This window comes from Hyla sarda, chromosome 7 (genome assembly GCF_029499605.1).
Source record: "Hyla sarda isolate aHylSar1 chromosome 7, aHylSar1.hap1, whole genome shotgun sequence".
Lineage (NCBI taxonomy): Eukaryota > Metazoa > Chordata > Amphibia > Anura > Hylidae > Hyla > Hyla sarda.
Window position 1 is genome coordinate 125725401 of NC_079195.1, and position 14590 is coordinate 125739990.

The 14590-nt window shown below is 40.3% G+C and overlaps 1 protein-coding gene across 1 annotated transcript in view; it reads left to right on the forward strand.

Annotated features, from left to right (window-relative positions):
- Nucleotides 1–14590, forward strand: part of LOC130282440 (collagen alpha-1(XIII) chain-like) — a 191643-nt gene that overhangs the window by 49074 nt on the left and 127979 nt on the right. Inside the window, exons 7-9 of the mRNA XM_056530694.1 lie at nucleotides 907–933; nucleotides 1024–1050; nucleotides 7378–7404. Of these exons, the coding sequence (XP_056386669.1) occupies nucleotides 907–933; nucleotides 1024–1050; nucleotides 7378–7404 (81 nt within the window). The remainder of the gene's footprint in view (nucleotides 1–906; nucleotides 934–1023; nucleotides 1051–7377; nucleotides 7405–14590) is intronic.

A 14590-nucleotide genomic window follows, 5' to 3' on the forward strand; every position in this document is an offset into this window, starting at 1 on the left:
CCAGTATCCCAAGCTTCAATCACACTGTGAAATGTATATTTTTGTAAGTGCTAAACAGAAGCATGGAACTTATGATTGAGCTAATATGAGCCGCAAATATTTACAATTTGTGTTCGTTCGTTTATACAGCAGATCTTTAAGACATTTATGTCAAATATGAAGGAAATTATACTGGTCCATTTGTTAAAGGCAAATTTTTTCTAAATATTTAGCATTTGGCAATGTGTCACTGGGTAGGGCCAGGTTGTGGTTTTGTGTATCAGTGACCCAATATTAGTGCGTTAAACATAATTACTTGACAAAATGTGGTTTCCAAATGAACGACCATTATAGCTCTTTTCCTGTTCTTGACATGTACCAATGATTGATTTATTTTAAATTGTAAATATTTTCTATACTGATGAAAACATTGGCAAGTAATTCATCCATTAAATACGCACATTCACACATAAGATAAATAGAGAAGAGCTGGAACTAATGCAATGTCTGTCCACGGCAGAGATGTAACTTGTAGATTCTGGGCCTTGATACAAAATCTGTAACAGCGCCCTGTGTGCAAATTACAATGTGGGTCTCTTATGAGGCAGATGTGCTTTGGGGCCCCCTTAGGCACCAGGGCCCTGATAGAACTGCTACCTCTGTACCCGTAATAGTTACACTTAATAGTTATACCTTCAACCTATAATGGATGCCACGGCACAGTAAATAAACATTAAATGACCACTACCATTGCAGTGTGAATAGAGATTAACATAATTGTTACCATTTTTTTTAGCTTACCTAATAGGAAAAAAGGAGCCCCACACTATTCTCAAATAGCAATCAGCCCCATTACATGATAATTGTGGAAGATTTACTTTATTGTCACAGACTGACTAAATGAAATGCATTTATTTTTCTTGTCAGGGTCCACCTGGCCCAAAAGGACAACCAGTAAGTGTATATTTGCTGCTGTAAATCTTAGTAGTATTAATTTGTCCATCCTGTCATCCTGTACAATAAAAGTTTTTTTTCTTTTGTCAGGGGGTAGCAGGCCCTAAAGGGGAAAAGGTAAGAATTTTAAATAACCTTTTCCATTTTTTTTTTTGCACAGGCTTTTCACTGTTTTGGTGTTAAGTGCTAATGTCAAGTGTTCAATAGTGTTGAGCGGCATATGCTATATTCGAATTCGCGAAATTTCGCGAATATATGGATGAATATTTGTCATATGCGCATATGTGTAAATTCACGTATGTGAAAATTTATGAACTTTATAGAAAGTATACCAGTGTAACTTGATAGAAGCTGCAGAAGGGAGGGATCAATATTCGCATATGCGAATATTCGCCCGGCGGTCTCACACAGTTGCATTAGAGCCTTCTTTAGACCACACAAGCTGGAAGCAGAGAGGGTTGATCACTGTGATGTGTACTGTGGAAAAAAAAGCGAATATTCGTAATTTCGAATATATAGTGCTATGTTCGCGAATATTCGCGAATGCGCGAATATGCAATATTCACGAATAAAATTTGAATTGTGAATATTCACGAGCAACACCAGTTTTCAATGCCATGATAATGGATTAATGTTCTGCTTCCCATCAGTGGTATTCATAATATAGTGTGATATGCACATACTCATGTGATCTCTTTGACACCTGAGCTTTGGGCATGATCTAGAGCTGACATATTCCCTGTAATGTAATAAAAATCAGCACTAAGGTGTCCTCAGCCTTTATTTTGAAAGTCTCATGCTATATTATGTCATTTTTTGGTTAAAGTTCTAAAAATATCTATATGGTGATTGGAGTTTTGTTTTTCTGCTATAGAAATTGTAATTGTTATTCTGATTATACAAATCCTTTGCAAAGAAGCAAAGGGGAACTTTCCAAACATTTCACACCTGTTCTCTGGTACATTTTGCAATATTTTTTCTTTTGAAGCTTGTGGCATAAAAAAAAAAAAAATGTACACAAATTCTTCATTCATCACGTGATAATGTAATACATTTTGTGCAATTGAAACTAGGGAAAAAGTGCGAGCTCGTAAAGTGGGGTGGAAAAGTTGCAATTAGAAAAAAAAATCAAAGTGTTACTGTAAGGGTCACGGCAGGTGGAGGATCCCCTGGGCCTATGTGGATGATGACTTGAGCCATGCCAGGGAGCGGAATCTAAGGTGCTGCTGTTTTTCACCATAGCCCGCCGCAAAGCGGGATGGTCTTGCTGCCGTAGGCGGTATCCAGGTCACTACCCCTGGCACGACCCGTCCACACAGGTTTCTGGGATGAAGTGTGGCACAGAAGGATACAGACAAGTTGTGATCAGGATAACTGATGGACAGGACAGGTGGCACTGTAGCAGGATAACTGTAACACTCACGTTTCAGTAGACAGGAACTCTGGTGGATCCGCTGGACCTGTGTGGCAGATGACTCGAACCGTGCCAGGGAGCGGAGTCTAAGGTGCTGCTTCACCAGAGCCCACCGCAAAGCAGGATGGACTTGTAGCTGCAAGCGACACCCAGATCGCAACCCCCGGCAACGGCTCGACCACACAGGCGGCTGAGGAGATGCGAGGCACAGAAGGGATGAGACAACTCGTAGTCAGGATAGGTGGAGGTCAGGGCAGGTGGCAAAGTAGCGAAGTCGGGACGTAGCAGAAGTTCAGTAGACAGGCGACAGAGAAGCAAGGTCAATAAACAAGAGCTGGAGATCTGGTACACAGCAAGGCAAAACTAAGGAACGCTTTCACTTGGCACAAGGGCAACAAAGATCCGGTAGAGAACTGTGGAGGAAGTTATAAACAAGACACAGGTGGAGACACTAATTAGCCTACCGGCCCTTTAAATCTTAAAGCTTCAGCGCGCGCACGCCCTAAGGGACGGGGACACACATGCTAGAGCAGAGAGGCAGAGGCAGGAGAGACACCCAGAGAGTGACGGACCGGGGCTCGCATGCGGGTGCGTCCTGCAATGCGAGTCCCAGCCCCGTCGGCAGCAGGAGGTAAGGGGACCATGCGCTCACGGCCAGCGTGTGAGGCAGGAGCGCATAGCGTAACAATAAGGACACTTAACAAGGGTCAGGTACCCGGATAACAGAAGCAATGGAACACAGAAGCTTTCTCTCAGGCACTAGAGCAACAAAGATCCGTCCGGGAGACTTGGGAGGAACTGATACTTAGAACGGAAGGTGCAGGTGAATTCACTAATTAAGGGCATACTGGCCCTTTAAATAAAGGGGTTCGGGCGCGCGCGTGCCCCCCGCCTCCTAGGACTGAGAACACGAAAGACCAGGGAGGTGAATGACGGGCTGGAACTGATACGTGATACGAATCCCAGCCCTGCCGGCAGGGGGGACATGACAGGAGAGCGCTCACGGCCAGTGTGTCTGGCTGTACAGTTACCTTACAAGTTTCTGAATGCCTGCAGCTGCCACTGGAGAACCTTGCTGCATACATTACTGTTTATTTCTTGAAATGAATAATAAAACAGTACATAGTAAGCTCTTCCAGCGGTGAATGACGGGGACACTTTAATGATTTAACTCTATGTATCACCTTCGCTTTCACCACTATAAACACAGAATGTGGGACCTATTTAAATTAAAGCAAATACAATAGTTTTCAAGGGTGAACAACAACTTTTAAAATGTCCCTGTCATTTACTAAAATGTTTAATCATTTGGTGCCTGAGAGTTTAGACCCCCACCAATCAGAGTGGGGCACAACACTCTGCCCCTAGACATCTTATCCCCTATCCAAAGGATAGGGGTGAAGATGTCTGATCACAGAGGTTCCAGGGGCTGAGACCCCCCACAATCTCTGGCATGGCACCCCAGTCATCCAGTGCATAGAGCAAACTCAGCTCCTTGATGGATGACGGGCAAACCACAGCTGTCATGCCTCCTCCATTCATATCTATTGGATGAGGCATGACGGCTGTGTACTTCTGCTCTACAGACCTTAATTCTCCCTACCATAGACATGAATGTGGTGACGTCACAAACACGGAAGCTCCCAAAGCCAGCGTTCTGAACATAAATGTTCCGAACGCCAGGGTGCCAGCCCGGAGATCGCAGGGGGTCCCAGCAGCTGGGCCTCCGCCATCAGGCATCATATCCCCTATTCTCTTGATAGGGGATAAGATGTCTAGGGACGGAGTATCCCTTTAAGTTCTTCACTTTCTTGTTCTCAGCAATCTCCATCAATTTACACTACATGGGCTATAGAGCCCAACTAATACAACTGGACAGAGATCTCTGCAAGCCAGGGAGTGAAGCAGTTAAAGTGTACCTGTCACTTAAAAAAAAAAAAAACTTTTGACATATCCTAAAGACATGTTTTTTCAAACTGACCATGCCCATTTAGGCGTACGCTTCTCCCTGTTCTCTCTAATGATCGGTGGGGGTCTAAACACTCAAACCCCGAATGATCAAACTTTTGCCTTAAGAACACGTGGAGACACTTTAAAACACAATCCCTTACATATAACTATCTTTCTTATTTAAATAATTACCGTAATAACAGTTGTTACTAGAGCCCTTCAGAGATGTCTAATCTGTGACAATGTTTTCTTTAACCAATCCTGTTTTGCTCAAGGAGAATCTGGGTGTGAAATATTTTGGCAAACGCGAGAGGATAAACCTAATGCTCTTTGACCATAAGGTGAAAGAAAACTGATGTGCTGCTCTTAACAATTCAGACAGTATTCTTCCTGACTAAAATAAGGATATACAGATGATATCTCTGAGGGGCTGTACTGTAGGTTAGAAAAACTGAGGCATATTTATTATTTTTCCATCTCCTTTTAATAGTTGACCTTTCATATTTTAAGAACCCAACTCAAGAAACTGAGGTCACTGAGTCAGTGGGATGTGAAAGAATCTCCATAGGGTGTAGGAAGCCATCTCCCTCATTGTTACCTTTTTGAAGATATTATTATTCCCTAGTTTTCTGTTGAATGCACATATTTAACTAAAATATTATATTGCAATCTACAATGAAGAATCCATCACTAGGTTAAGGTTTTCAAATGTGTCTGGACCCACTAGAGTACTGTGTTTAGTACTCTAGTTTAGTTCTTTATGTGGATAAACCTTTATGACTTATTTTAAAGAGTTTGTATGTCAATAAAGCACCACTGTCATTTTAACAACTTTTGACATGTTGCCCAGATATAGCAAAAGTTGAGATCAGACCAGGTCTCAGTCCTAAAACCTGCAGTATTCACAAGTTACAGCCGACTCTCACTGAAACCAGACTCATGCGCAGGGCCGGCTCTGCCTATAGGCAAAATAGGCAGCCGCCTAGAGTGCCCTCTTGATAGGGGTGCAGCTCTGCCTACTGCAATAAAGTTAGCTAGCATCTGAAGCACCCGCCCATCTAAAGCACCCGCCCATCAAGGACAACCCTACTAATAAGAAGTAAGTGCATTACCCTACTAATAAGAAGTAAGTAAAGCATATTATGCTTACCTGGAGCGCAATACTAGAGTGCATAGAACCTAGACTCAATGGGTAAGTGGTTGCAGGAAAGTCTAGAGGAGTTGCTTGGCCGAAGGGATATGCAAGCAGATGGTGATCCATCTGAAAATAACAGCAGCAGATTGTAGAAAATATTCCCTCTATAGGCGCAAAAACCTCAATAAGGATTTTACAGATGCAGGAAGAGAGTAGTAAACATATAGTTCACCAATGATGCATTTTGGGTTGGAGCACCCTTCTTCAGTATTAGTATACCAATCTGAAGAATACATTGGGAGGAGCCAATGGGCAAGGGTCAAGGGGAAGCAAAATTAGCTTTCCCCTAGGGTGGCTAAAATTCATGCACCAGGCCTGCTCATGCGCCATTAGTTCTAATGCAGTGAATGAGTTTGATTTGGTGGCCAGAGAGACAGTGAAGTGCATTACGGCATACTTCACCGGCTTGTAACAACAGGTGCAGGACTGAGACCCGGTACAATCTCAACCTTTGACATATCTGGGCAACGTTTCAAAAGTCTTTTCAAATGACAGTGACACTTTAAAGAAAGTCTATTTTTCCCTCACAGGGACACTCTTGTCCATGATATGTGTCTGGTATTGCAGCACCATTACATTAAATGCACAACCAGACATAGCCCTGCAATATCAGACACAGGCCATTGATAGGGGATACTTCTGCTACTGTTTAACTCCACTGTTATTAATGGATCAATAAGTATTAAACCATCACAGAGTATACTCATTGTGCTGCAGGCCACAGGGGAAAGCAATGAGATCACATGAGGATGCCAGGCTGCAGACTGTGCACATCTGCTAAAGTGGATGGTTTGGTTCTATGCACATTGCATTTGGACTTCATGTTCAGCACTCAAATCAGGGAAGACCACTGACTGCCAAATGTAACGCTGTGATATATTCCACTGTGCCATATAATGGCATGTCATCCCCAGACCCCATAGCCCCCTATGTTAAAAATAATATATCCCATGAAACTATCTTTTTACAATTTCTGACTATAGAGGAGAATACAACGGGGTATTAGTTTTGCATTCATTGGGTCCATTAAGTGTTTGCACCAGGAACACGTCTTGGCACATACACTGGACATACATAGCAACCACAGTATGGGTATAGTTTTACATACAGTATGTCTTACCTTTACCTTTTTTTATCCTTATATACTTTTCAGTACAAATGTATGTATGTGTGTATATATATATATATATATATATATATACATATATATATATATATATATATATATATATACTGTAATGCCAGTTTGTAAACTGTTCTAATCCTTACCTATGGGGGGATAAATGAAACGGTACTTTTTTTTTTTTGTTTGTTTCGTGCCAAATTTTCTGACAAGAAATTTAAGGTTTTGCTATTAAACCCAGATATCTGACAAAATTGACCTATACAGGGATTTTTTAAAATAAAATCTGCAATGTAGCAAATGCAGAAACACTTTACAATACTTTTTATCCCCCCCCCAATGTCTGGCTTGCAGTGCATTGCTGGTGTCCCTGTTATTATACTATTTCTGGTGGAAATGTTAATGGCTTCTTTGCCAGAATTCATGACAGGTTTTCTTCCTACATCAAGGTTCTTCAATGGAAAAGATTGTAGGGAAGGGTTAGGCTGACCTGGAGATAACAAAATGAAACATGGTTGGTTTCCTCCAAAAGCAGGACCATATCTGCCCTTGGGTTGTGTCTGGAGTTGTGTCTGGCTGCAGTTTGTCTCTACTGAAGTGGATAGGGCTGAGCTGCAAAACACACACAGGAGATGGTTCACTAATGCCTATAGCCACACAACATACATGTAAGCCTTAACAATGATCCCCACAGCACTGGTGAGTGTCATGATACATTATTAATGGCCTAACAAGGATGTGTCCTCTTTTTTCTCCTTACAGGGTCACTGTGCGGATTACTCCCACAGGGTAAATATTGCCTGCTATATGCCTGTTTATTGCTCCCTAAGCTCCACTACTGCTGCATGCCGGAAAAGCACTTAATTGAAGTGTTTACTTTCCTTACAACCGTAGTGTACATCTCATTACAGTCAATTCACTTGGGGGAGAACGGATTTAACATGACTAATAAATGGGAGCTCGGATGTGTGCTAATGAAAACCTCTCATGCTATATGTTAATGTATGTGAATTTACTCATCTGTCTGGTGGATATTTTTCACAGTGCATACAAATACAAGGTTAGAGATGAAAATAGGAAGGGGTAGATAGATAGATAGATAGATAGATAGATAGATCCAAATAGTGAAGACTCCAGCAGCACTCTATACAGTCTGCGACTGGACTATCTTTATTGCCAGATTGCACCCTGCAATGTAACTACACCTGGTTGTGCTGCCTCTATTTATATATATATATATATATATATATATATATATACACATATATAAAATATATATATATATATATATATATATATATATATAAATAAAGATAGATAGATATGAGATAGATAGATGGATAGATAGATATGAGTTCGATACATATTAGATAGATAGATATTAGCTATATGGATATGAGATAGATAGATATTAGATATATAGATAGATATATAGATATGAGACAGAAATATATTAGATAAATAAATAGATAGATATTAGATAGATAGATAAATAAACAGATAGATAGATATGAGATAAATAAACAGATAGATAGTTAGATAGATAGCATACATAGAACAGCAGCACTCCCAGGTATTGGAAAAAATCTGGTCTTTATTCACAAATGTGCAGGCAATGTTTCATCTGGCTCACTCAACCATTCTCAGGCTTGAAAATGGCTGGGTGAGCCAACTGAAACGTCGCCTGCACACTTGTGACTAAAGACCAGATTTTTTTCACTACCTGGGAGTGCTGCTGTTCTATGTATGCTGTTTGAAGTTTGGGATCCCTCGCCTAGATTAATACAGATTGCACCCTGACATCCTATTCTTTGGTGTGCTGCTTCCTTTGGAATCCTTTCTGCTGTAGATAGATAATCAGCAGCACTCAAAAATACGTGATAAAATGTGTAGCTTCTGTATTTCATCCAAACCATCCAAAAATGCAGTGTTTCGGTTACCAGCAGGTAGCACAAAGGTTTTGTACTTGCTGCTGTTCGGAAGCCTGTGACCAGGGCTGCTGAGCTGCTTGCACCTGTGCACTTTATTGATAGTGTGCTGCTCTCTTTGGATTTAGATAGATAGATAGACAGACATGGTGTCACCGATAGAATTTTTCTACAAATAGGTAGAGTAAGGTGCATATATAGATAGCAACTCCTATTGATAAACAAATGCACCTGACACTGAATATATCAGCCAAAATAGAAAATCTTTATTATACATATAACAATTAAAATTGTTTAAAAAGTAATACATATAGATACACAACACAGCACCAGTACATACAAGGTATAAGAGGATAAGCACAAAGATAATAAAATGTAATATTATAAAAATACACAGGTCACAACTAGCAGTGGTAATACTGGTTAAAGTACCAGAAATACATGTAGGAAGTAGAATACAGACAAAGCATGGACCTGGTAAAATAATACAGACAAGTAAGAAGTAAACAAGCAAGAATACAGTGCCAAATCCTACCTATACCTGACTCCAATGATCGTTTCACGGAATGACTCCGCTTCTTTATATGTATAATAAAGATTTTCTATTTTGGCTGATATATTCAGTGTCAGGTGCATTTGTTTATCAATAGGAGTTGATAGACAGACATGGTGCCAAATCACATAACTGTAGTATCTCTAGTACCCGAAAATAAGAAATGTCTGATATACTTTAATTTATTATTGGTCATAATCCTACAAGCTAGCAATAATAATACTGTAAATATTGATTTTATATAGCGCAACCTGTTTATTCAGGGTGGGCCATTTATATGGATACACCTTAATAAAATGGGAATGGTTGGTGATGTTAACTTCCTGTTTGTGGCACATTAGTATAAATGAGGGGCAAACTTTTCAAAATGGGTGGTGACCATGGCGGCCATTTTGAAGTTGGCCATTTTGAATCTAACTTTTGTTTTTTCAATAGGAAGAGGGTCATGCGACACATCAAACTTATTGGGGATTTCACAAGAAAAACAATGATGTGCTTGGTTTTAACGTAACTTTATTCTTTCATGAGTTATTTACAAGTTTCTGACCACTTATAAAATGTGTTCAATGTTCTGCCCATTGTGTTTGATTGTCAATGCAACCCTCTTCTCCCACTCTTCACACACTGATAGCAACACTGCAGGAGAAATGCTAACACAGGCTTCCAGTATCCATAGTTTCAGGTGCTGCACATTTCGTATCTTCACAGCATAGACAATTGCCTTCAAATGAGCCCAAAGATAAAAGTCTAAGGGGGTCAGATCGGGAGACCTTGGGGGCCATTCAACTGGCCCACGACGACCAATCCACTTTCCAGGAAACTGTTCATCTAGGAATGCTCGGACCTGACACCCATAATGTGGTGGTGCACCATCTTGCTGGAAAAACTCAGGGAACGTGCCAGCTTCAGTGCATAAAGAGGGAAACACATCATCATGTAGCAATTTTGCATATCCAGTGGTCTTGAGGTTTCCATTGATGAAGAATGGCCCCACTATCTTTGTACCCCATATACCACACCATTCCATAAATGTTTGTGTTCCAACAGTCTTGGAGGGATCTATCCAATGTGGGTTAGTGTCAGACCAATAGCGGTGATTTTGTTTGTTAACTTCACCATTGACATAAAAGTTTGCCTCATCACTGAACAAAATCTTCTGCGTAAACTGAGGGTCCTGTTCCAATTTTTGTTTTGCCCATTCTGCAAATTCAGTGTGCCAATCTGGGTCATCCTCGGTGAGATGCTGCAGTAGCTGGAGTTTGTAAGGGTGCCATTTGTGAGTAGCTAATATCCATCAAAGGGATTTTAGACTAATGCCACTCTCCAGTGACATCGCTGATGTTTCTTCATTAGTGACAGATTTTGTGCGTCCACATTTTGCCAAATACAACACTGAACCAGTTTCATGAAAGCAAGCAGTTTTCTAACTGTAGCATGGGAGATGGGTGGTCTCGTAGGGTGTCTTGCATTGAAATCTGCTGCAATGACCCAGTTACTGCGTTCACCAGACATCAACACAATTTCAAACCGCTCCTCACGTGTTAACCTCGACGACATGTCAATGGCTGTAAACAAAGAGAAACTTGTAAATAACTCATGAAAGAATAAAGGTACGTTAAAAACAGTGTTTTTCTTGTGAAATTCTTGTGAAATTTTTTATGAAATTTTTCTTGTGTCACATGACCCTCTTTCTATTGAAAAAACAAAAGTTGGATTCAAAATGGTCAACTTCAAAATGGCCACCATGGTCACCACCCATCTTGAAAAGTTTCCCCCCTCACATATACTAATGTGCCACAAACAGGAAGTTAATATCACCAACCATTCCCATTTTATTAAGGTGTATCCATATAAATGGCCCACCCTGTACAATTATTAGTCATTAAATAGGAGTCAAGAATAGGGCAAAACGTTAGGGAGGCTTTTCTCTGCTGGCTTTTTCCTGTCCCATTTGGCTTGATTGACAGTTTTTTCCTTATACAATACAAAAGAGCCATTAGAGTATACATTTTTCTACACTCCCATTGAACTGTATTATGAATCTGTCTTCAGTAAGCCAATAGTGTGGTGACTGGAGGCAGCCAGAGAATGATCATTTAGATCTATGGATGTGTGAAGGAATGTAGCAAATTTGAAGCTCTCTAATAAAAAAATAATAAAAAATTAAATAAAAAAGAACTCCAACCCCTATATACTGTAGATATATGAAATTATTCATCACATTAGGACATGCTCTTAAATCTTAAAAGTCAACTACTATTGATAAATGAGCAAGAACGGATGCATACAAGGCACTTCATGACAAAGGAAGTACTCACACAAGATGTTCAGCATATGGTCTTGTAGTTTATTTTTCTAAGTTTATCCTTTTCCCTTCCAAAAACATGATTCAAAATTCTGGATATTGTTTTCCTGAGCAGATTGTTCTAAGAGACAATAACAAGCTGGAATGAACTAATTTAAGATGTTAATAAACCATGTTGTAAAACAAATGGGCACAAATTGTATCCCCGACCATAAATAGTATTAAAACTTCTCAGAAAAACTCACTGCCATAACCACGAGTGCCTGACATGTGTCTGATGTAAGGCTTGAAGTTTAAAGGAACAAGTAGCTGTTGCCGAATAAAACATAAACAGTGCAGTTACTACCATCTTTCTGGCCGGCTTCCAGATGACATGCCAGTCATTTTGATAGGGATTGATGACATGGTTTATAGGGTGGAGCAGGAAGAAGAGCATTATCAGCTAAAATGAACCAGTGCACACACACAAGCCTCTCAGACTCTTGGTAGAAAAATCTGGCCGCTAGCCATGAACCATTTATGGACTGAAAGATCGTTGACCTGACCATTGCCATATGGAAGGTAAATGGCCAAGTCTTAAGTGCTCAAGCTGCTTCATAGCTATACAGTGTAGAAACCTAGAAGTTGTATTGGCCAAGAAAACATTAAATATAAATGTTTGTTTAATAATAATAATAAAACAATATTTCACATAAAGTATATAAATACTTTCATCAGTATTCTTACAATCCCAAAAAATAATTATTTTAAATAAAAACTGCAGTTTAGAAAATACAGCTCTAGAGTAGTTAAATGTTTCAAGCCAGCGAACTAAGCAATGGAAATAAAAAATCACCAACATATCAAGTGGGACAGGAAAGCCACCCGAACAGCAAGGCCCTTGCACCCTTGCCAGTGCGCACTGTTTATTTTCAGCTGGATTTCTTGTTGATGCCGCATCAAAATCAGAATGAAGTCTGTGTCCCATCAATTTTAATGGGTAATCCACAGCCCTTGTTTTTCTAAAGTAGACTTTTCTTAAATGGATTAAAATCCACACCAAGAATTGACTTACCAGTTCTTGATACGGATTGCTCACAAGATCTTCCATTTGAACAATGGAAGACCGAATCCTTATCTGCTTTGTGGTAAAATCTGTGGCATTGAACCTATAGAACCCCTTCCCCTATGAAGGCTCCAACACAGAAAATGTATAGAGGAAATGGAGGTTTGTCAAAGAATGAATATACCACCTACAATTTGCGCAAAAAGCACAAGAAAAAACCTCCGAACAACAATAAATATGAAAATATTGAAAATTCTTTATTAGTCTGCAAACAACATTTAAAAATGCATATAGGGAATCACACAAAGAGACAGTAATGAAAAACCAGGATATTGGGGTGAAGGTCCTGATCGCATAGTAAACTGTATGTCTGTTTAAATATTATGCCACAAGAGTAAATCACAGATGTGCATGAATCATGCATATAAAACTGTGGTGAAAAATAACTTGAAATGGAATATGAGGTGCCACAATGCAAAGATATACTGTTAAGGGCCAATGTAAAACAAAAGAAGAACAGGCGCTCCCTTGTGGAGAATCAATGGGATCACAGGTGCGGGAGAAGGGAGGGTAAAAATGAAGGCTCACCCTGCCAGGTTGTGCAAATTCCCACACAACAAGGATCTGCGTTTGTAGTATAGTGAACTGGGTCTGCAGCCTTCCTGGAATCGACAGAAATGCAGAGGCGAAAGCTTCAGGGGTGCAGGAATACAGGCGCTGACCAAGAAGGGGACCAGTGAAGCCAGGTAGATATCAAACAGCTTTAATCCAATGCGACGGGTTTCACCGCGCTTGCACGGTTTCATCAGGCATCTGGCATCAGGCATCTGGCATCAGGCATCTGATGAAACCGCGCAAGCACGGTGAAACGCGTCGCATTGGATTAAAGCTGTTTGATATCTACCTGGCTTCACTGGTCCCCTTCTTGGTCAGCGCCTGTATTCCTGCACCCCTGAAGCTTTCGTCTCTGCATTTCTGTTAAGGGCCAAAGCAGCTCCCAAAGTTTAACATGTATAGAAGACTGAGACTGAAGGGAGAATAAAGCGCAATAGTGCAAACATAAAAGCTACCTTAGGAAGGGAATGTAGCAGCAGACACATACAGTAGACAGGACTTACCCCAGCTCCACACCAAACCTCCGACGCGTTTCGCCGGGATCGGCTTTATCCAGGAATCCTGTCTCCTGGATAAAGTCTATCCTGGACAGTTTCTAAAATGGAGATGTCAGCAGAGAGCACTGTGCTGGTGATGTCAGCAGAAAGCACTGTGTTCAAAAAAGAAAATAATATCCTCTGTAGTATTCAGCAGCTAATAAGCACCAGTTGTTTAAAAAACAAAAAAAAAGTTTTCCACCGGAGTACCCCTTTAACGACAATGGACGTAAATGTACATCATGGTGCCGTAATACTTGCACCATGACGTACATTTACGCACCGCCATGACCGCTATCAGCAGCCAGGGACCCGCCGGTAATTGCGTACATCCGCGATCATGTGGATGTCCGCCATTAACCCCTCAGATGCCGTGATCAATACAGATCATGGCATCTGCAGCAGTGCGGTAATTTGAATGGATGATCGGATAGCTCGCAGCACTGCCACGGGAATCCGATCATCCAGCATGGCAGCTGGAGGTCCCCTCACCTGGCTCTGGCTTTCTCCCGGGGTCTTCTGCTCTGGTCTGAGATCGAGCAGACCAGAGCAGAAGATCACCGATAATACTGATCAGTGCTATGCTCTATGCATAGCACTGAACAGTATTAGCAATCAAATGATTGCTATAAATAGTCCCCTATGGGGACTATTACAGTGTAGAAAAAAAAAGTTAAAAAAAAGTAAAATAAAAAAGTAAAAAAAATATGAAAAATCCCCTCCCCCAATAAAAAAGAAAAACATCATTTTTTTCTATTTTACCCCCCAAAAAGTGTAAAAAAATATATTAATACACATATTTAGTATCGCCGTGTGCGTTAAAGTCTGAACTATTAAAATATATTGTTAATTATCCCATACAGTGAATGGCATAAACGTAAAAAAAAAATTAAAAAGTCCAAAATTGCTGCTTTTTTTGTCACATTTTATTCCAAAAAAATATGGTACTGATTTAAACTACTGTACAGATCATGGTACAAAAAAATTTGCCCT